Source organism: Amia ocellicauda, chromosome 22 (genome assembly GCF_036373705.1).
Source record: "Amia ocellicauda isolate fAmiCal2 chromosome 22, fAmiCal2.hap1, whole genome shotgun sequence".
NCBI lineage: Eukaryota > Metazoa > Chordata > Actinopteri > Amiiformes > Amiidae > Amia > Amia ocellicauda.
Window position 1 is genome coordinate 12,610,345 of NC_089871.1, and position 22,649 is coordinate 12,632,993.

Below are 22,649 nucleotides of genomic sequence, written 5' to 3' on the forward strand. Positions count from 1 at the left end.
TACGTCTCATTATTTGTAAAGTGAATCATGTTCTCTAATTTTAACTGCACATATTTTCCATATAAATCATGGGATTAAATCATGCATTCACTAGCACTCAATTAATCTTCATTCTGACAAAGGCCATCGTACCCAATCTGATGCACTTTCTGGAGGTGAACTTTTTTGGTTTTTATTTTTTCTCCCCCACTGCCAGAAGTAGAGCTCAAAGAGAAAATAAAACGGCACATAAGTGAAGTCGTGGTGCAGGCCAAGACTGTTGTGAAATGCTGAAATATAGTTTTTATCCAAAAACCTGAAAAAATGCAAACGAGCAACATTTTATACCTGCTCTGATTGAAGCAGACCACGTGTAAAAAAAGCCATGTGATGTTCTGTAGCCATGATGTCACCGGCGTGTGCAAAATGGGCAGCGGCTATCAATTGCGTACTTGGTTTTTTTTTTTTTTTTAGTCCCAAGTGAGTAAATGGACCCACGACCTATACGTCATAAAGTGCAACGCTAACAATGGAGCAGCTTCCAGGGAGATCTGTTTGTACAGAGAGGGTCCTGGCTGGCACCCATGTGTTCTCCACAGCACTCAGACACAGAGCTGCTTATGGGTCATAGACCTCAAGACAGCTTACAGTACAATGGACATAAGCCAATGTCTGAAACGTCTTTATATGAGGGGGAGGGTTGGGAGGCACATACACCCCCCCACAAAAAAAAAAAAACAAACAAACACAAAAACAAAGACTATTTGTATACGTGTTGCTAAAGCAGTGGCTGCTGCTAGACTATCCTGGCAAACAGACTAAGTAATGGAGGAGTAGGCTAAACTGTCCCCAGCCATCCAAAAACCAGAATATTACATCTGAAATCCATGGGCTCTTTGTGGGAGCGTTAACGACGTTGTCATGGCAAAAAAAACAAAACACAAAACTACATTTTAAAAACGGGTCTGGTCAAAGTCCCCCTTTATCTTAAACTCAATGGGGCATCGTAGTATTTCAATACAGGTAGAGATGCAAGTCGGAAGCTTTGGGCAGCTTTCAGGACCAGATGGGCTTCCCGCCGGGAAACGGAAACAATGGACTGCGGCTGCACATCAAGGTAAAGGGAAACCGTGCGGCTCAAGTTGCCCTAACAGATGGAGACAACAATAAACTGCTTTATAACACCTGCCCAAGTTGCTGGAGTCTGCGCCGAGCACACGGGCCCCGACGCAAACTCCAGCTCTCAAGAAAAAACTAAAAATCACCACAAAAACAAAACATACATACAAACATCCTTATATAGGATTTGTTTGGGCCTTCGTGCCAAGGTATTCTTTGGCACTGCACAGCAACTCTGCAAGTTATGGGAGCCATAAACGTTCCTCGTCAGGCAGCTTGGGAGAGCTGTAGTGAGGAGCTCAGGCTGTCTCTCCTGCGTGGTTTGTGCCGTCACATGCCCTCACATGCCCTCTCCCCTCTCATCTACTTCCTTTCGCAGAGAAGAAAGGGAAATTGGGGAGTGGCAGCCTGAGGCAGTCCAGGGAGCACGTGGTGGCGGCAGCTTGACCTGTGACTGAGCCGATCGCAGAAACACAAAGCTCCAGGCACATGAACCCAGCCCCCCCAAAAAATATGATGCCCTGACCACAGCCCTAAGCAGGCCAAGACATTCAATCCCATTTGATGGAATGAGGTTCCCCACCCCCACCTGGCTTTTACCATTACCAGTTCCAACTCTTCAAACAGTTCATTTCATGCCCTATAAGATGGATTTCATTTGTACAGACACGCGCACTCGGATAGGAGAAGGTTAATACGTGCTTGGGCCTTCCGCATGTCTCTGTGGGCACTGGGAATGGGAAACAGAACCCAGTAATTGTTCATGCCAACCCCACAGACTGACTTACAGACCACAAGCATGGAGAAATAGAGCAGTCTGTAATAAGGCCTAAAAAGACAGGCATGGCAGGGGCCTCCAACCCTCTATAAAGCTTGCTTTATAATCTTCTGTAGCCGAGACCAGAGTGGCACGGCTCAAAAAAAAAAAAAAAAACGACATGGGGAAAAAAAACAAAGTGTATTATTACTTCAGCAAATGCTTGGAGTGCTTTGTAATGTCTTGGATTTTTTTGTAACCTATTAAACATTTTTGTCATGTAAATATCATAGGTCACAAACTCTTCGTTGTAAAGATCTGTGCTGGCAAGTAATTCCACTGTAGCATAGCATTTATCATTAATTTCTTTATGGTGCTTTGAGTCCAGGGATGGTCTCATTTATTTTATTCCTTCAAGCCAGTTTGTCATTTCTGTTTGGAGCATTTCTGTGGCAGCGCTTGCCAAACTGGCATTAGAATGAAAGCTGGGATCCATTAAGCCAAAGCAGTCTTTAAAGACGAACCTTAAAATTGTGATAAAGCTGGGAAAATCCATGCTAAATCAAAAACATGAAAAATCTGCTCTTTCCCCTTAGTTTTGTTTAACTGAAGTAGAACTGTGTGATGAGGTGAAAGAGAAAAAACATGATAGAGGGAGGGAGAGGGAGAGAGAGAGAGAGAGAGAGAGAGAGAGAGAGAGAGCGCGAGAGAGAGCGAGAGCGCGAGCGCATGAGAGCAAGCAAGCCAATCATGAAGGCACAGACAGGATCGCATGCACAGTCTGGATTCTGGAGGAAGGACAGTTTGTAGGAAGGACATTTGTTTAATTCTTAAGGTCTGTACTGAGCAGGAACTCTGTTGTTGCACATCTATTTTAACCCCCCCCACCCACACACACACACACACACACTCTCCCTGCTCCTTGAGGAATTCCTAGGCTATCCCAATAGATTGGTCACTTCCAACACATCTGGGGCTAACCATAAAAAGGCCTAAGCCAAGCTTAGTTCTCTTTTTTTGGACAAGGCCATGCCAATAAAATGTAAGGCGCTTCCTCGCTGCATTACAATGGATATTAAACGGTGACTAAATTATTCTTATTCTTATTATTATTATTATCACAATGGTCAGGAAAATAAAATGTAAGATCTGATAGAGCAGGGGCAAGCTGGGAGAGTAGCATTAGTCCAAGGACAGCAGGTCTACTTCAACCCCCATAGAGCACCTCTGGGATGAACTGGAGCATTGAATCGGGGAGAGGTTCGTCCTATCAGCGCTCTCGCCCCTCCCAGACAGTTCCTAGTCAAGTGATCCAAGATCCAATTCGGTTTGATGCAACATGCATTGAAAGGTCATGTTGTAGAGAACAAAATGCTTTTTAAGCATGAAAAAAAACGAAAGACCAAAGAGAAGCATGTTCTGCTTTCTGCTCACCTGTGCAGTAGAATGCAGATGCCGAATGATCAGTACATTAAACTTAACCAAAGCACAAGGACAGGATCCTGCCTCACAGAGGAACTGCCATTCAACGTAGATTCCTCTTTGCTGAAGTCATACTCAAGCGCAAAACACACACACTGCAGGAGAGTTGCACAATGCACTGGGGAGCTACAGTGTCAGTCTTGAGCTTCTGCTGGAGTGGTTTGAGCCCTGCGCCTTTATCTGATCTCAGCCCTGCTGCACCCTCCTTGCTGCACCCTCCTGCTGAACAAACCATCTGAATAGTGCCAGTGCACTAGACTAAAAAAAATAAATAAAAAAAATACACATTAACCCACTTGTGCAATGGCATGATCTGATAAGCGTGCAGCACACCTCCGCACAGCGTGTAAACAAACAGGCCAGGTGGTTGCCATTCACTGTAATTCACAAAACGGTCCAGTCCAGAAGTCTTAAATCAATAGGAGAAATACAATCTCACCATTATCAGAAATATACATAATTTGAATACCAAACTTGTGTGATGTTTTTCCAAGTACACTGGTGTAAGAGTCCCTTCCTGTTCAAAGACAGAACTGATTCTCCACAGGGTCATTCTAAGCCACCTTACACTGGGAACACTATTATACACGGCTTGTGTACATAGACTAACTGATAACAGAGGATGTTTTTTTTAATCCACCGAGACTCGGGGTGAACTTTGGCATCAGGAAGTGCAGCTGCAGAGTTACTTAGAACAAGACCCGGTTCTCTGCATCTCCCCGAAAGACAGGACAAGGACGTTCAGTGACTGGCACAACAGACAGTTAATTATAACCATGATGTTGAAAATCATGACTGCTCTCTGACTGGAGGCCAAGCCATCAATCTCCCAGATCATCAGATTGTCCTAACAGTAGCACAGTATCCAGAGTAGGTGAGATCAAAATAAGAGTTCAGTGTTTAATCGTATTCGTTTCCATGGAATAACTAAGAAGGCACAGACACTATTTGCTTCAATGATCACAACCTCTGCAATATTCCTCCACTGTAAGAAGGGGACACACCAGGCCATCTATCTTATGCACAGGGATTATCAGGAGAAAAGAGAAACTGGCCAAATAGAAGTGTGAAAGTAAAGTCTTTCACCAGAATTAAAGGGAACTAAAGCAAAAACTACCTGTAGACCTTAGAAGACAACAACAACGTGTTCCCAATTGTCCCCAATCCTCTCTCCTGTGACGCATGGCGCATTACTTCGTTGGTAGATGTGCCACGTCTATCAAAAAAACTTGTCTGGTCATGAAACCCTTCTATAACTCTGCAAAGCACAGGACGTCAGCTAAAATCCAGCACTGGTGTTGGTGTACTGAATAGCATTGTTTTATTAAATTTTGCCACAGGGCTTGTAAAAGAAATTAATCTCAGGCCCAGATCTGTTGCAGACAAAGCTGAATAGAACTTGTCTGTGTACGTTTCATTCTGGATCTCATTTGAACTACTTGTTCCTTTGGCTCCTAAAGCATTTTAGAGGTGTTTATTATTTATTTTAAAAGCGATACTTCCTATATCTTTTGTTTCGCTTCTTCTTTTTTTGGAAACCAACATTGACGTCAGAGAGGCCTTCAATACCACAGAAACTGGCCACTCGCTCTTTAAGATGCTAGACAGGACAGTCTAAATGCAGTCCAACCAGGGCCCTGTGATTACCGTGGCAATGCCATGCCAAAATGAACAAAGCCCCGGGTATCGCATAGGAAACGCGACCTCAGTCCCAGTGTGATTTCACAGAAAACAGCCAAGAACTCTTATAGGGGAAATCAAGTACATTTGCAGCCACGAACACTTAAGACATCTCATGGGACTCTTACCTCAAGCACTGGCCCAGCCCCCAGGATGGTCCTCTCCACTCCGCTGGCGTAGCCCTTCTGGCTGAGGGCAGTAAGGCAGTGGATGAGAAAATTGGTGCTCTGGGTCTTGCCGGAGCCACTCTCCCCGGAGATGACGATACACTGGTTGACGTGCTTGCGCAGCATGGTGTAATAGGCCACGTCGGCGATGGCGAAGATGTGGGGCTCCAGTTTGCCCAGCTGGTGGTTCTCGTACATCTTGACGTACTTAGGGTTGTAGATGGGCAAGAACTTGAAGGGGTTGATGGCGATGAGGATGCTGCCGGCGTAGGTGTAGATCTTGTGCTTCTGGAAGCGGTTGCGCAGGTTGTCCAGGATGGCGTCCTCGTTGAGCAGGGGGAGGTTGCACAGGTCGTCACAGTTCTCCTGCTGTGGAGGGAGGAAGCCACGGGCGAGCAGCCGCCGGGCCTCCTTCTCCTTGCAGGCGGCCGAGAGCTGGACGTAGAGGATGGAGCCGTCGCGGTTGCGCTCCTGCAGCAGGAAATAGTAGCCGTCGCTCTGGGGGTGCTGGTCCTGCGCTTTGCGGGGCCACAGCAGCACCCTCTGCACGGGGAGGTCGTTGGCTTCCAGCACCCACTCCTCCCCGCCGCACTCCTTCACCTCGGCCAGCACGTAGCGCTTGGAGGCGTCCAGAGACAGGCAGGCTGCCGCGTCCTGGATGACGGTGGCGGCGGTGGCTTCCTTTTTGACCCTGAGGGTGCAGCATGGTGCAGTCTGCAAGGACAGCCGGGGGTATATCTGCAGACAGTAGGCCTTCTCGTCTTGGCTAACTGCCCCCTCGCCATCTGTGACACTCATTCTGACGCACGTAGGTGTGCTTCAGCATAACGCACCTCCTTGGGGCTCACCATCTAGCACCTGGGGGGAAAGCAGAAGAAAGCGTGAGGGAAGATGGGAATTGGTTACGTACACAGCGCTCTTGAAAGAGCAAAGGAGAAAAAGGGGAACGGAGAATTCGCTGGAAACCCAGCTCAACTCTGAGACAGAAATGCCAGCAGGGGACAAGGCAGCCTCTTCCTTGTTTATTTAAATATTCCCATTCTGTGCGTCATTTCCAGAGAACGGAGATGAACTAAACAATTTTCTGACCCACATGTGGCCATTATGTCACAGAGCTCCTAGTAAGGGGATGTTCAGATTTGTATGCGAATTAATGTATTTATATTTAACACACACAAAGACAAATATATAGACACACACGCGTATGTATAATTTACTGCAACAAGCAACTTAATTATTGCAGTTCCTGTTCTTCAGAACATGTTTACAAAAACCAGGCCGCTGTTTGTTTGAAGCAAAACATAGCCGTCTCGGTGGAATTCAGAAATGTGGCCTTTACATCACTACCCATAAACAAACCGTATGATAGGGCTTTGAAACAGGAATTTCTCTGGTATAATCAATGAATCGCTTCACAGAGGGGAACACATAACTTGCAAGACTTCCGGCTGATGAGATTGGCCTTGTGTCATATTAAAGCATGCAAATTGGAAAATGTTGTCTGACTGGACTCGGTGCATTTGAGTATTTCAACTTCAAAGTCTGCATTTCGGAAAGCAAAATCTAATAAATTGGTTAAGATGATCAGATACTACAGGCTGATAAACCTCTAACCTGAATCCTAAATGACACATGGCTGACTCACTCACATATACACTGATCTGTGCGCTGGCTCCCTCTCTTTGGGGGAACTTAACAAGTAATACTGGTTGCAAAGCAAAAGGTCAAGAGGTGTCACACACGGACTGAAGTTATGGTGGGAGAAAGAGCGCATCTGATCAAAGAAGATGTGACCTAGAGGGTTGAAGAGGGGGATAAAATGAGTGCCAGTGGCCACCAAACTGAAAGAAACCAAAAAACAAACAGACCAGTCACTGGAATAACTAAGCATTGCAGAGCACAGGGAAGATTTCCAGAGAAGAGGAAAGACCATCTTACGTAAAATCAGATGCTTGCTATTCCGATTGTTTGTTACCCTCCCACCCCCAGGGTGCCTAAACCCAGACTGATTGTGCCATCAGCAAGGGCACACAAGGCCATGCTTATCTGCACTTATCAAACAAGAGATTGCAGAGTACAAAGCGAGGCAGTCAACAGTAAGCAAAGGAAACTGTGGTTAACACAAGCCAGGCAAAGCTACTGCAACCCCCACTTCATCTGACAGAGCAATCCCTTCTCTCCAGCAACGTTAACGGAGGACTGCAGAGTTTATACCATTTCGGCAGCAAAATAACACATGCAAAATAATATTTAAGAAACTAAAGGTTAAGGTCGAGGTTGTTGACAAGCAGATTCACATCTCTTTCCAGCGTAGTCAAGTCCAAGTTCCTGATTTCAGAATTGGGGTCCCCCTTGACCAAAGACACACCTTCACATTAATTTCACTACAAGTCGAATCGGTTCCCCAATGTGCATAGCATTAGTTCCCGTTTTTGTGAATGTGTGTACAGAGACACTTTCCGTCCTGGCGTTCTTATTTTTCACCCGGCACACCCGATTTGTCTCAAGTGCTCCTACCTTATACCAGAGCTGGCCGTCACATTTGTACCCAATTAAAACGTCCCCAAGGCCTTAAAAGGTGTAGTAGGCCTTCTTCTAGTCTCTCTTCCTGATATTTAAAGAAGATGATCATGTGCCGTCTTCCGATATCACTTATGCTGGTTTGTTAGGGACTTCCATAAATATTGGTTAGGGAATTTCATTTCTGGTTCAGATTTGTCAGAAGGGGATTTTTATTCTAGCGCCCAAGTCACAATTAGAACTCGAGTTACTTCTCTTTTAACTTATCTTGACTTGCCCTCCCCCCAACCGCCACGTCCCGTCTGATCTTTCCCAAACACAAGTACAAATTTCCGGGGAGGTGAACCACTAGCAGGGAGGTACATCCCATTCTCATATATGGCTGAAAATAACTGAAGGTATGTCATCTGATCTACGAAACCGTACGTGAAAAGTAAATCGGAAACTCTGCACACAGATGACAAACAGAAACTGTGCGAGAAGCGGTCAAAACTCCTCCTACACCAAAAAGAAAAAAAAAAATCCCACACAATCAGTAGCTTGTGATAAACAGCTACACTATTTTTAGTGCTACTTTCTATTGCCATTTCTCTTATTCAGCTGTTTTTAAGAGCTACCACAATGCATCAAAAAATCTTCTACTGCATAAAAATAAACCACTGGACCCTCTATCTCTTTGGCGGATTACTAGGATTTAGGCAGGACTGCATTAGCTGGGTATAAAAGACAATTTGGATTAAACAGAAGTTTCGTTCTACGTCTCGGAAGCATGTGGGTCTCGGTGGTTCCATGTGGAAGTGAAACTCCACATGCCAAGCAGATTGGGACACTTCATGGTTTACACCGGCTTCTCCCTGCAGGCTGGGAATGAAAGAACTGCACCGTCTGTAATCTGAGAGGCACCGCCTGGCTCATTAAGTGACAAAACTACTACAAAGCCTCGAGCTGTTGTGAAATTAAAGTCCATCTCTACTTTTTTTCCTACTGCAGCGATTATCAAGAATGGGATTCCCCCCCACCCTCCCCCCCGGGGAGGGGGTGAGTTTTAATTAACGATGAACGATAACCCAGTGTTGTTTCCAAGTTTCAATTACTAAACCAATACTGACAAACTGATGCTTTCATTCCCGTATTTCCCTGAGGAAACGGACAAAGTGGATCGCTGCAAGGTCCTTATACCACCTGTTCAAATTTGTGTCATTCTGAAAACACTAACTTCAATTCTAGTGATTCTAGAATATTCTACAGTCTAACCCTATCTGTAGGCCAGGTTATTTCAATCTAGTCTGACCCGAATTATTATTTTGCACAAACCTCTATCATGTTTTATTTATGACTGAACTATCACCATTTAAAAAGTGGATGAAAACTACCCTTGAACCAGGCCATTGGTACTCACTTATAAGCCTTGTGTGTTACTGGGTAAGTAATTGGCTTCGTTAAAAAAAAAAAAAAGAGTGTGTGTGTGTGTGTGTGTGTGACTGAGTACAAAACAAAACCTGAAACCACAAAAAATACCCCGATTATAGCCCCTTTTGCCAGTTTAGATCACTGCTTCTTTAAACAGTTTCATGGACATGCAGAGCAACATCTAGAAACACAAAATGGGAATTCCTACCTTCTGCCCCTTCAAAGGTAGAGAGACCAAAAATTCAAGTGACAGAGATAATGAGCTCAAAGTTAATCTGGAAACCTAATGCTTGTGTTTGCTTTTACTCTTAAAAAGGCAGAGGAAGAGAAAGGAAAAATAAAAAGTGCCTTAAAAACAACTGGTTTTTAATCCATGTTAGACATGGAATTTAAAGCGCCACCTCAACACAAAAATGTCACATTCCAGAACAAACCGGTTATGGATATGAAATAAGTTTGCCCCCTGGTCCTACAGGTCCCCCCCCCCCCATCTACCCTCAACAAATCTGGCTGGAAAATAGGGTTGCGTCATTGTAAATGCCATGACATCTCTTGCTCCTGACAACAACTCACTGGTTAGTCACTGTTAAAACAAATGTAGACAAATCATTTCCTTTGCACCAGTCGCACCCAAAGTGGAAAAATCAGGGCTGCAAAAACAGAGGAAAAACACAGCTGAAGTCCAGTCAGTCATATACACTAGGCCCAATCAAAACACCACCTTTTCTTATTTTTTAATTGGGGGTGGGGAAGAAAGCCAAATGCAGCAAGTTCGGGATGTCAAGAATCTTTGGAGTCACAAATGACTAATGCCGGTTCATAGATTTACTGATAGCAGCGGTCACTAATCACAAAGTTAAGTCTAGCAAAATCCTTTTAAAGAGTTCCTCAACAGTGCACTTCAGCACACCTGGGCATCATGTGAGGTGTGAGCCATTGTAACTAGTTGACAGCTGAGAAGAGCTACTGATCTCGGTTGGCACCACAAGGGAGCACATCTGCAAGGACTTCTGGGAAGGTTTGATCCTGTTGCACATTTCCTGCTTTGGGAATGCACTACTAATACAAGGCAAGTGCAGGAAATTGGTCACCAGCTTCTGATGCAAACCAGGAAATGCCACCCTACTTAATCTTAAACCCATTTACATCTCTATATATAAACTGTGGCGTTAATAGAACCAGAAAGCCAGTCCACAGTCTTACACAATCTGCAAACACATGATGTAATCATTTATATATTTATGAATGATAGTCTTTCAAATCTTTAGTCTATCACTGGAACACAGCCCGAGGTTTGCAAGTTTCAAGTTTGCTCCATAAGACCCATCTCTTCCACAGACTTGCCGTCCCCGTGCGGACAGCCACCCTGTCGGTTCCACACACAAGAGATACACAGCTGGCAGGACCAGAGACTAAAGCAGAAGAGTGTGTGGGCACTGAAAGAACTGCAAACTCGTCTGTCTGGACATTGTTCCTAAAGCAGAAATGGCAGCGTCAGCAGTACTTGCAGGACTCACTTTGGATGTAGGTTTGAATCAATGCTATTGCAGGTAGGTGACCATTTTTGGAGAAAAAAAAATATATATTTTGATCCAATTTTACCTTCATCATATTAGATTAAGAGACTTGTTCCTCCAAGACTTTAATAAATAAATGCCATCAACACCATATCATTATACTGGGATAGAAAAAAGCTGCCATAGCCTGCGCCTGATTAGATTACAAAGAGACGCAGTCTGAGTGCAGAGGAGGCGGGCTAAGTGCAATTAAGGAGACTAAACCACATCCTATTCCTAATAAAACCACAGACAAATGAGCTACTGAAGTATGCAGTAAGTATGAACCAGGGATTATTTAAAAAGAAAAAAATAAGAATTATTCTACACTGTACTGTACTGGCAATGAACAATGTTTGGACTCAGTCCCAACTCATTGTCCCGGAGGAACAAACAGCAATGCAGTGCTAAATTAGCTTCAGCCCTGGACTCTTTAAGGGGTAGAAACACAATCCAACTTGGTCTGAATAACAGCAGGGCCTGTGGCCATAACCAAAACCCTTCCTACGTTTTAGGAATACCTAAATTTAAGAGCACACTAACTCTTTTAGCAGACGCTGCAGTCGTTTGCTGGCATGAAGTCTGACGGGGCAAGAAGGCTATTCCATTCAGTTCCCTGCAACTCTCTTCCGACTAATAAATCAAACCGGTGCTTTTTCTGTGTGACCGAAACCAAGGTGATGCTGAAATTTGGCCCACATGGTTTCCGAAGTATCTTTCCTCTTTTGGTAAATAAACTTCCCAGAATAATAAGTCTTTCCCTTCAGCCATAGAAGTTGTGAGGGCTGAGGGCAGCTTCAATACCACAGATCTCAGACTGACCAGTAAAACACAAACCTGTCTCAATCCATCTGGCATCAGGTGCAAGATACATCTGAAAGTTAATGTCTGACAATCTCCTGTATAACACCCAATCAGTTGGCAGATTGGAACACTTTACTACTGCAACAACACGTGTCCTAAAGATCTCAGCCTACAAATACTGTCGGCAAACTCTGGCACCACATTCAGTTTCAGTACCCATTAATACAGCAGTATCCAGGCCCCAGACACTAAGGGCCAGGCTAATATTTAGACAATGGGCTGGCAGACTGTGTGTGGCACACTAGTTATTTATCCCCAGGAATAAAACATCAATTAAGCAATTCACCATAAAACATCCTTCTTATTATTTACACAGCAGGACAGTAATCCAGCAGATCTGCCAGCAGCTCCCCAATTTTGTACCCCCCCACCCCATGCTCCTGCTTCTGCTGCACATGTGGCACAACTCAGTAATTCTGTCCAGATGCCAAATTTCCACATTCAGATGGTATCGCCAGAAGAATGCAACTCCGCAGCACTGAGGTACATAGGCGATGTTAGAAAGATAAAATTCTTTACTACAAGTATACAATAGCATGTATAGTTAGCTAGAACACATGTTTGGTTCTCACTAGGTCATACAGAACAGGCATTTTGCATGGCTCTCTGTGCTTGATCTTCCTTTAATCACCATAATCCGGGTTTTCCCTGGTAGAATCAGATATTGCCTACAGCAGAACCCTGCCATCGACTAATGAACGCCTCAACAAATCTGCCAAGGGAAGTGTGTGGACAGTGTAGACCATAAGTGTTGCAGTTTGCGTTTGTAGTGGGAGATAAAAGCCTTCATCTTGATCGGAATCTAGTTTTAGGTCTATGTTGGATCTCCCATAACCACAGAGACCTGGCTCCAGGCACACATCGCCTGAACACAATGATTCGATGCAAATGTATGCAAAACACTCCAAGACGGGACAGACCTCAGAGTATGTTGATTCATATGGTACAATCCAGGCCTGGGTTGTATCCAGCACAAAGCTGGACTGCTCAGCTCGAACAACTGCACTGGCAAATGTGCTGGTGGTCTAGCAAATAAGAGTTACGATTCCCACTGGTGGCCGTACAAAGACGGAGGGGAGAAAAGGACAACACTTCTCAATGAGGATATATGTGTTTTCAGTTTCTTCTCTTTTCTTTTCTTAAGAAAAAGGGGAAACGAAGCCAAGGCCCTGCAGCTCAGGCCCTCAGTGCTGACACGGCCAGCACGGCCTGCCACGACCTCTGTGCGTCCTTTTCCCTCAGTGAGACGGCTGGGACCCAAGGCAGGGAAACGCAGAGCTCGGCGCGTTTGGGTGAAGAAATCAGGAAGAGGGAAAGGGGAAGCTAAGGCAAGGAGGAAGACAGAGGCGACATTGTGCTGGGGCGCTCATGTGGGCCACTTGAAAAAACACCCACAGACACATGATCCCTTTGTGGCACAAGAATAGCCACTCCGCCACTGACAGACGCTAAGCTCCAGCTCTCCTTCTCCCTCTCTTTCTCCAGCCAGACAATATATTATTTTATATTTCTTATATATATATATATATATATATATATAAGATGGAAGAGCTTATGTATTCAAGCAGGTATTAATCCTGGACACCACCCTTCCAGACAAAGTTGTGTGAATTCAGGGCCAGTGTCACTGCAAAGCCTGCCAATGCACATAGAGCAGGGAATGGCAAATCACAGCGAGAACGCTGCACACACCCTCGGTTTTGGGCCACGATCTCTCAGGCTAGATTCATCCCCCTTCCCATCACTCGTCTGAATCCCATGAATGTGACTAATCTGAAGATGACAGGCCAAAGTATGTGCCATCCACCCAAAACAATTAAAAATCCAACCTGAGGTGCATTTGCTTTTCCCTTTTTTTGGTTCTCTACGCAGTTCTTTCTCATCTGATAAAGCCACCAAATGAACAGTGTGATGTCTGTGTGCACTGTTGATTCAAAGGCTTTGATTATTCAAGCAGTTCTCCAAAGCGCGGTTTATCTAAACCGGTGTATAAGCACTAGGGTGGAGCTCTGAGCTCATGTTCAACCAGAAGGTCAACTGAAGGCCACAGGTTGTGTCTGCTTAGCCAAAAGAGTAGCCAGGTTAACCTTCCTGCCCACTGTTTCACCAGGTTTACCAAGCAGGAGAAATACAATCCCACCTCCCCACACACACACAAAATCATTGAACAGAGTCATTGTGCACATAAGCCTGCTACAGTGGCTGATCCACCCACCTAATGCCCCAGTCCACAAAGGGGAAAAAAAAAAAAAAAAACAGATTACAAAAACAACGCTCCATTTTCCAAGTCACTATTGGGGTTTTGCTGCCACTGTAGCTTGTGCGAAGACTTCAATAAGGCCTCAATCTTAAAATAGCACACCTAGATGAGAAAACCCTCCACTTTAGCGTACAGAACAGAAGGGCTCGTTGTGCTTCATGTGAAGGAAGTGAAATTGCTAGGGTGTTTTCAATACCTCTGAACAGAAGCTTGTTCTTTCTTTTTGTCCGTATGTTTTTGTCTAGAGTACAGAACACCACCTTCTGCCCAGCTCTGGCACATCAAGAGTTAACAGCAGCTCATAACTCATAAGCCACTGTAAAGAGCCTGAATAACAAACGGTAATTAACACACACAGTCGTCACAATCCGCCCAGCAACTAATGACAATACCTCACACGCTGTAACGAACTCCGATTAAGCAGCCCCCTTCCGATTGTAAACCTGGTCTGGAGGGTGACCCATTTCTCAGTCATGCCTCGACCCATGCTGGCTGTTTCAGTGGAAGTAAACCATCAGCCTGATTCACTTCCAAACTTAATTTTACAGTTTCCTTCTGATCTTAAAGCCAAATAACTTGTGGTGAAGGCCGTCCCTCCCAGGTCCTTCAGATCTTTGCATCGCTCTCAAAGGGGCATCTTCCACGCCTCCTAAAAAGTCACGTTTATTAGGTCCCAATGAATGCCTTCTACAGACCGTCAGACCCCGGTGCCTTTGGATCTCCGAGTCATCTGGAATTCCTTCCAACTGTGCGGCAGATGCTGAACGTCATCGTAAAACGTAAAGACAAACACAAAACTAGACAGGTTCCGATTCAAAATTGAGGACAGTCTTTACACAATTAAGGTCACCCCGCTAAGGCCCCTTCAAACTGTGAAGAGGGGTGTTATAATCCTTAGGAAACAATGCAGAGGTCTCGTATACTGCATCACCTTCTAAGGTAAAAAGTTCAATTTCAATCAATTTATATGTATTATAGCGCCCCATACACACAAATGCGTCTCAGTGCCCCATTTTAAAGATTTGGAGAACTGCGGTATAATTCCATAGGGCGATTTCATGGAAAAGAGGGACAATCATGCCAAAATTACAAAACACCCAATTGCTTTGTCCTGTAGGGTTTTTGAGGTGAAATCTGGTCTTAAAATTATTGTCATGGTTTTACTGTGTGGGACATTAGTCAGAAGACGAGCACTATACCCTCAGCGTAAAACCATTCTTGGGCGTTTCCGTGATGTATTACGAATGTAAAACGCAGCATGTAAGAAGTATGCAAGAAACCCAAAGTCCTTAAATACCATTTTAAGCAGATGGCTCATACCAAGCATTTGCCAAGCAATTCCACCCTGGTTGGCTTGGGCTCAGGAGCCTCACAAGACAAGAGATCTATTGCGGACCACGAAAGAGGCAGGAGTGGACGGCTCACGCAACCAGGCGGTGAAGTCATTCACAAAGGAGGTCAGCGGAAGTGAAGGAAGTTCTGAAAATACACTTGCCCGACAATGACCACTCACTCCATCCACACACCGACAAGCAGACCAGTTCCTGAGGAATTAGCTAAATCAGGGATTAACGTTGACAACAGGTCAGGGATCTGAGAAGAACAGTCACCCTCAACCCCCAAGAAAAGTCCTCCAACATCTACTAAAGCCAAGGCTGAAGTTCGAAGGCAAGCATTTACAGAACAAGTAGTCAGTGCTCGACCATTTTCTGTGTTTTTATTTACCGTGAGCTGCCTTCAAACCCAAAGAAAACCTTCACACTATATACAAAGAAAATCAAAGGTTAGCATAACTTGATTTCCAGCGTCACAGAACATCTTTCAGGACCATGCTAGAAACTTTCCCATCTCTCTCAGATTTCATTTGAATTAGCCTTGACATATTAGGCTACTTGTTGTTTCGTTTGCCTGATACTTTTTGGTTTTTCCAGGAAAGACATTTGCACTGCCAAAGTCTGTAGTAGTTTTGAAGGCCATAAAAAAAGATCTAGGCCATCTGATTTTGAGGGATATTCTGTACATTCTAGCAAATATGAAAAGTTATTTTAGGATTCCCAAACCACAAAGAATAATCGCACTGGCTGAAAGGAAACCAAATTTCAGATCCCTGGTTGGTTGGTTTCAATAGTCAAAGCTTTTTTTTTTTTCCCCCCCGAAAGACACACCCTTGAACATTCTTGTCTAACTGCTCTGCAGTCCTTGTGAGAATAAGTCTCTATGGCTCTGTTCATTTAATCCGTGTCCTGTTAGTTTACAAACAGGGAGGACAGAGGTTTCAAGACATTATAAAAGGCTGACTTAAGACTTTAGTTCTTTCAGTTCTAAGCTAAACATTTTCTTTTTAGGGAGATGATTTCTGTACCTAACCCTACAGAGTTTCATGACTCTATATTTTACAGAAGCAGGTCTCCCATCAGTGCCATCTTAGAAATACTGGTAAAGTGTTTAGCTGCTGTTGTTGCCTTCATCTTGTACCAATACCGTCCGTGTCAGTTTGAGCACACGCCTGCAAAGGACAAACCCACCCCCCCCAGGTCAGTCACCCCTGTCAGGAATACAAGCCATGACTTGGGAGCTGAAAAGCAGCCTTACTAGGTTACCTTTATTTGTTGTGGAGAAGCATGGTAGAACCCATCACATTTGCGTGTTGCATTTCCTTCTGACTTCTCGGCTTGTGCCATGGCCACCCCCAGCCCACCCCCTCTCTGTTTTCTTTTCAGCCTTCTTTTTAGCAGCATCGCAATGATATCTGATCTACACACTCATACAGAGAGACGGACATTTTTATTTATTTATTTATTTATTTATATGCAGGTGCAAAAGACGTAACGTAAGGTCAGGGACGCACTGTTAAACTGCGCTCACTCTAGTGTCAGGTCCGAGCATCTTGGCTGGCTCGTTTGTGACAGAGGAACATTGTCTCTTGTTTGTCTGCTTTTTGTTTAGAGGGAGAGACAGGTAAAAGAGGTCAACACAAACAGGCCCCAACATGTGTCCTGCAGGGCCCTCCCACAAGACCTAACCCTACTGCAGAGACCAGTATAACCCCCGCACTGGGGAAAACAAAACACTGAAATGAAATAAGCTGCACGATTACAACATTCTCTTCACAGCTAAAGCCAACTCACAAGAAAACAGGCCTCTGCGTGTTCTCTCTAAAAACGGACGGACGGGGGGGAAATCCTGAAAAACTGAAACTGCTGTGAAACGTCTACTTTCCTCCCGCTCGGTCTTCCCTGCGTCTCTCGGCCTCGCTTCGAAGACTCGAGCCAGTTTGGGGGTTTACTGCTGCACAGTCAAATAAAGTGTTTTTATATAGACTGTGCTGGATCTCCTGGGGAGGCCTGGCTCGTAATAATAATTAATACTGCATTGTTATTGTGCAGTACAGGACGAGCTATTAGCAGTTTAATGTTGCTCAACGCATAAGCTTTTGAAGGGGCATGTACAGTAATTTAGCACAAAACAAAGTACTTTTATTGGTGTTTAATAAGCTTCATGTTTTAATTGCATGCAGTTTTGGCAGGGACGTAATGACATCCATCTGGAATTCCTGTTAAAGGGAAACATTTGTGTCTGACTTATAAATCGTAAAATCACTGCCTCTGTAACATCCTATTGTAAGACTGACGTTTCATTTATTGCACCGCTGTAATGAGATCTATACTAAGGAAAGGTCAAATAAATAAAAAAAACACTGTACTGTACTTGGTCATTCATAGTTAACAAAATGATGCGTGCAAGACTCTTGTTTGCTTTTGAGAAAACGTATGGCCTCGTGCTGTTACAGATATATAACAGCAGGGAGGGTCGCCACAAACCACACAGTCGCACATAAACAGGCCATCTAAAAAAGGTGAGCTCAGTTTCACCCCCGACGCACTGCGCCGATCAAGCCGAGCAGCAAAGCTGGTTAAAATTAATCTTAACTCACAATCTGCCCCAAAATTATTTACTCAAAATAAGGTAACAAGTACAAATTACCCAGCATCTGGACTGGGCTGTAACACAAGAGCCAATAGCGCAAAAAAAAAACTAAAATGGCAAAGCAAAAGGAGACTGCCACCCGAGCAACAGAAAAAAATGCTAACAAGGTGAAGCGATTCCAGAAATGCGTGTACGGTCAACAAACTTTAGCACAATATCATAAACAGAAGCAGGAGCAACTACAGTTTCCAGGCAGATATTTTTCTTAAGGAGCGTGTCATGGTAGTACTTCAATAACAGCAGGAACCACATGATGATGCAGATGCAGCTACAGAACCAAGACAAAGACCCAAACGTGCTCTCGGCTCTGGGGAACCGTCTATATACAATACAAATGTCCTCATCCACTTACAGCCAGCGGGGAGGAGAGGCCCGCTGTCAAAAGGCTCCCAGAATCCCACATCAGCAACGATCTGGGAACGGGATCCTTAACTCCTTTGGGCTGGCACCACACACGATCTGATCAGGAGACAATATGGAATAGGACACCTATACAAATCCTCCCAGATACACAAAAACAGATACTTTTTCTGCACCGAGTGTAAACACAAACCACACTTATTATCTTCTGAAGAATTCATTAAGACAACCACAGACAAAAGCTAACTGCTAACTATTACGATTAGGTGACTTACTCACAGATTGCACACATGTAAAAGTCTGTAGCACCTCATTTTAAAATCATAAAGAAATCGAAAGCCACCCCAGTGCTCTGCAGGCGACGTCCTGCTTCCTCTTAGCACAGACCTGTCGCAAAACCTCATCAGTCTATTATCTCAAACTCTCAACAGACATGCATCCTTCAGTCATGGGTTCAAGGCACATGGTGATTTCAGATCGCTCAATCTCACTTCTGTTGAACGTCGCACCAGTTTCTCAGCGAGACTTCGATGAAACAGGGCCGGGAGGGGGGGGTGGGAGAGCATCAGAAGTGGCACACATTTTGAAACCATTACAGAGATTGCCGACGGACTGTACTTCTTGGCCCAGGGTGATGCAAACACTGAAACCCAGCGGACCGTTAATGGCCGGCTCCTGCTACACAGCCTCACGCGCGGCCCGGCCATCTCCACAGAGATCTGAAACCACATCCGTATTCACATGCAAGTCCTCTCAGAGACTTCCCCATTCTCCGCGGCGGTGCAGTTTGAAGAGCTCACAGCGCGGCCTGCCTGCTCTCTCGGGACAGAGTTACACTACTACCACTACAACGCGTTCAGCTTGCTGCAATATTGATCAGACCAATAAAACAACCCTAACAGAACACACACTGAAAAGCACAGACTTCATTGTCCTTTACCCGTTTCATTCAAAGAGATCTATTAGAACAGGTCAGAGGGAAGAACAATCTAATTGCCTGCAATCACTCATAATCAGGATCACTTTAATTACAACTTGGAGATCTCAACATCTCCCTACACTTTCTAAAGCAAATTCCAAATATGGGCAATTGCTCATCGGATACATAACAGATGAAGAAACCCGCTTTATGGAATGAGACAAAATAAAAATCTCGTCATCTCTAATCCTGGAAGGCAGGAACATGTGAACAACACTGAACACTGCAACTGTTTGCGTGCCTTTGTTTTTAGAAGTTTGCAAAGTTTAAAATGTTACAGAAAGGCATTAGGTGAGAATCCAGCAAATTTACCAGTTATGTAAACGTAACAGACTGCTACTCCCATCACTCACCGCGGGACACCGGAGTTCCCTCGGTGAGCTGAAAGGTAGCCGAGCCACCGGTAGACTTCATGCAAAACTCAATCAGTAGCGCAGATGATATTAACAAACCTCTATCTAACTCTGCAGGCCAGTTATCTATGCCTGATAAAGGAACGACGGCTCTTTTCACTCTGTGTGTAATAGGACAATTAACTATATTGGGTTGCATGTGCAAGGGTCCCCTCATTTCTTTCTTCAGTGGTTCGTTGTTCCCCCGGCCTCTCGCAGGATCACCCACTGCTCAGATTTAATTTAAGACAGGCACTGCAGGAGTCTGAGCGAGGCAGACTCTAAAAGAGAGACCATATGGTCACTTCCTTTCTAGGAACTTAAACCATGATGTGGAGGAGGGGGTTGGGGGGGGGGGGGGAGAAGAAGGGAAAAAAAAAACTAAATCTTTATTGATCAGACCTTCTGTTTCTGTATGCAGAAGCTTAGTGGAAAGGCTTAAATGACAGACGTAGTAGATTACTTCCAGACTTCATCAGAAGATGCTCAAGCGTTATCAGTTTCCCAGAACAGGACAATATTGGTTTTCACACTCTGTAAAACTCTGAGCCACCATATTGTGAAAATGATGATGAGAACAAATTCAAGAGCAAATGTGACCTATTTGTAATGGTTTCATACTGATACTTACCTACTACTGGTTTTAATAATAATGCCACAATAAAAACGAGTATTTCTGTAATACGACCATAACTACTGAAAATAGAAGACTTTGCTATTTTTCTTTTGGTTCAAATATAAAGTAATTTGTTAGCTGCTTGTAAGAGTCTGAAGTAAGTGTGTTGGCGCCTAGGTTTAAGGCACCAGCCCAAATCATCATCATCAATACTCATACTACTACTAATAATGAAGTCATTAAAGAATTGAAAGTAGTTGCTCAATTCAGTACATTAGTTTATTCCCAAATGCGTAACAGGCGAGTAGGCAGACCAGGGCAGGATTGACAAACATGTCCCCCGCAGCTTTAACAGATAAACCCCCGAAAAAACAAACGTATGGCCTACAAGAGCGACCTCAAACTAAATCACAAATAAAATAAGAAACAGGCAAAAACAAATCATCAAGTTTACATTGAGACTCCTTCAAAGTTTTAAAGGCAACCCCCACAAAACTTTATACACACACATATAAGCTATACACACCCACCATATAACTGTACACACACACACACACACACACATATATACACAAGCTATACACACACACAATTCCAATAGCTACCGTAAAGCCCCTACGACTAACTTTTGATTGCTACTTGAAGACCATTTTGGTTGCTGCTTGGGTTTTTCCAGGGCTGTACTGTTTGAAAAAATGAGTCATGTAAAACATGTTGGTTGAATTTGGTCACAAACCAATAGCGTTTAGGCCGACCCAGTGGTGGGCAACTGGATGTACTGTCATGTCAGTGGGCTGTCCTGTGAAAACGTTTCACTGAGAAAGCCTTCCAACAAATAAAAAGCAGAAAGACAGCTACATTAACACATTAAAGAGCAACAGGAATGCAGTGATAAACCCAGCTGAGCAAAAGGTCACCTGGCCCGGGAACGATGGCTTTACACTTGATTTCTGTCCCATTCATGTGGGTTTGGTCTCACCTGGTTTAAAGAACCAAATCCGTCACTGACAATCTGTGGGGGGTTATTTTGTCCGTTAAAGAGAAGCACTTCAGTTTTAAGAAGACCAACGTAGACTGTAATGCAGATTTAAAGGCATCAATAGATGACAGAGGGAAATCAGAGCACATCTCTGCACGTCGGTGAAAGTTACCGTTGTAACGTTTGGAAAACCTACTCCCCGGATTTCAAAGCGATTCATTTCTGCGTTATTTTGGATTTTGTGTAACTTGCCTGGCTGCCACAGGACATGCATCACAACTTTTGCATTCTCGCCATTTCCCCAAATATGGTAGACTACTGTACCCTCACAACAAAGACAACTCAAGCCAATGACATAGGAGAGCCTGGGACAAGTAACACGGTCCACCTCTCATTGGTGGCAGTGCTGTAAGTCTCTGTCCCCGGGGCAAGTTATTGTAATTACGTTTTAATAACATCCTGGGTTAGCCTAGTCACTAAAGAGAGCAGTTTAATAATAATGTCGTGCTGGTAGATGTTTATTTGTTCTTATTATTTAAACTACACACACACACACACGCGTTTCTTTCGAGACCAAACACACAGCACTACTTATTTCATGTGTACTTTGTTTGGCGTCTCTCCTGAATAAATGGATTGGGTCACCAAAGCGGTTGGTGGCTGTAAATTACCAGCTTAAAAAAAGAACAATCGAACTAGAACGTTTGTTTCGAACTCGGCAGCATGACTACTATGACATACTCACCTCGTTTCATGTTCTTCTGTCCTTCTTCTCAACTTAATCCCAGTCGATGAAAGCCGCACAGCTCGGTACAGATCTGCAAGTTCCTTTTCTCCGCGAAGCCCCAAAACTACAGAGTGCCCAGAATCGTGACCGTGGGAAGCCAAAAAAAGTTTTCCGCACCCCGCTTTTAAAACCATTTATACACAGAGTCCACCCCCCTGGGAAACAGCCTGCTCGTAAAAAAACAAAACAAAAAAGGAAGGGGAACTCGAGTTATAAAGTTAGTCAAATATACATCCCATTTGAAAGTGTAGCTCGAAACGGTGGGGACCTTCACTTCCTCCCTTTTCTGTCTGTCGACTGCGAGGCTTGAAGAAGAAAAAAGGGAAGGAAAAAAAAAACGAAAAAAAAAAAAGCCGCAAGCCTTTTTAATACGGACCGCGTTCGTGAAGCCCACACGTCCGCAGTTCTGCGCAGATCTGCAGAATCCCACCATCTCATTGGTGGATCCGTGCAGACCCGCGCAGACCTGCGGACGTCTGCGCTACGGGCACACGGCCGTCCCCCTCAATGAGCCGCCACATGCTTCTTCAGCAGCGCCCTCTGCTGCGTGGAGGAGAGCACTGCACAATTCCGCACCGGGACACCACATTGTGCCAAATATAGATATAGGTGTAGTCACCTCATAATTATGTTATTTTGTGATAATTAAATACATAATACGTGGTACTGTTACGCAATTATGTCTGGCACATTCTCAAGTGAAAGCACTTCAAATTCGTGTTTTTTTCCAAAGTATTACACAGAAAATGTGTTTA

At 44.3% G+C, this 22,649-nt stretch overlaps 1 protein-coding gene across 7 annotated transcripts in view; it reads right to left on the reverse strand.

Annotated features, from left to right (window-relative positions):
* Positions 1–22,392, reverse strand: part of myo9b (myosin IXB) — a 62,651-nt gene extending 40,259 nt beyond the window's left edge. For 5 of the 7 annotated variants that reach the window (XM_066695350.1, XM_066695349.1, XM_066695348.1 and 2 more), the window contains exons 1-2: positions 21,853–22,392; positions 5,146–6,042 (exon numbers count right to left, since the gene is read on the reverse strand). In XM_066695350.1, the coding sequence (XP_066551447.1) occupies positions 5,146–5,982 (837 nt within the window). In that variant the 5' untranslated portion in view covers positions 5,983–6,042; positions 21,853–22,392. The remainder of the gene's footprint in view (positions 1–5,145; positions 6,043–21,852) is intronic. The other 2 variants (XM_066695351.1, XM_066695354.1) reach the window with 1 other exon arrangement.
* Between the last annotated feature and the right edge of the window lie 257 nt (positions 22,393–22,649).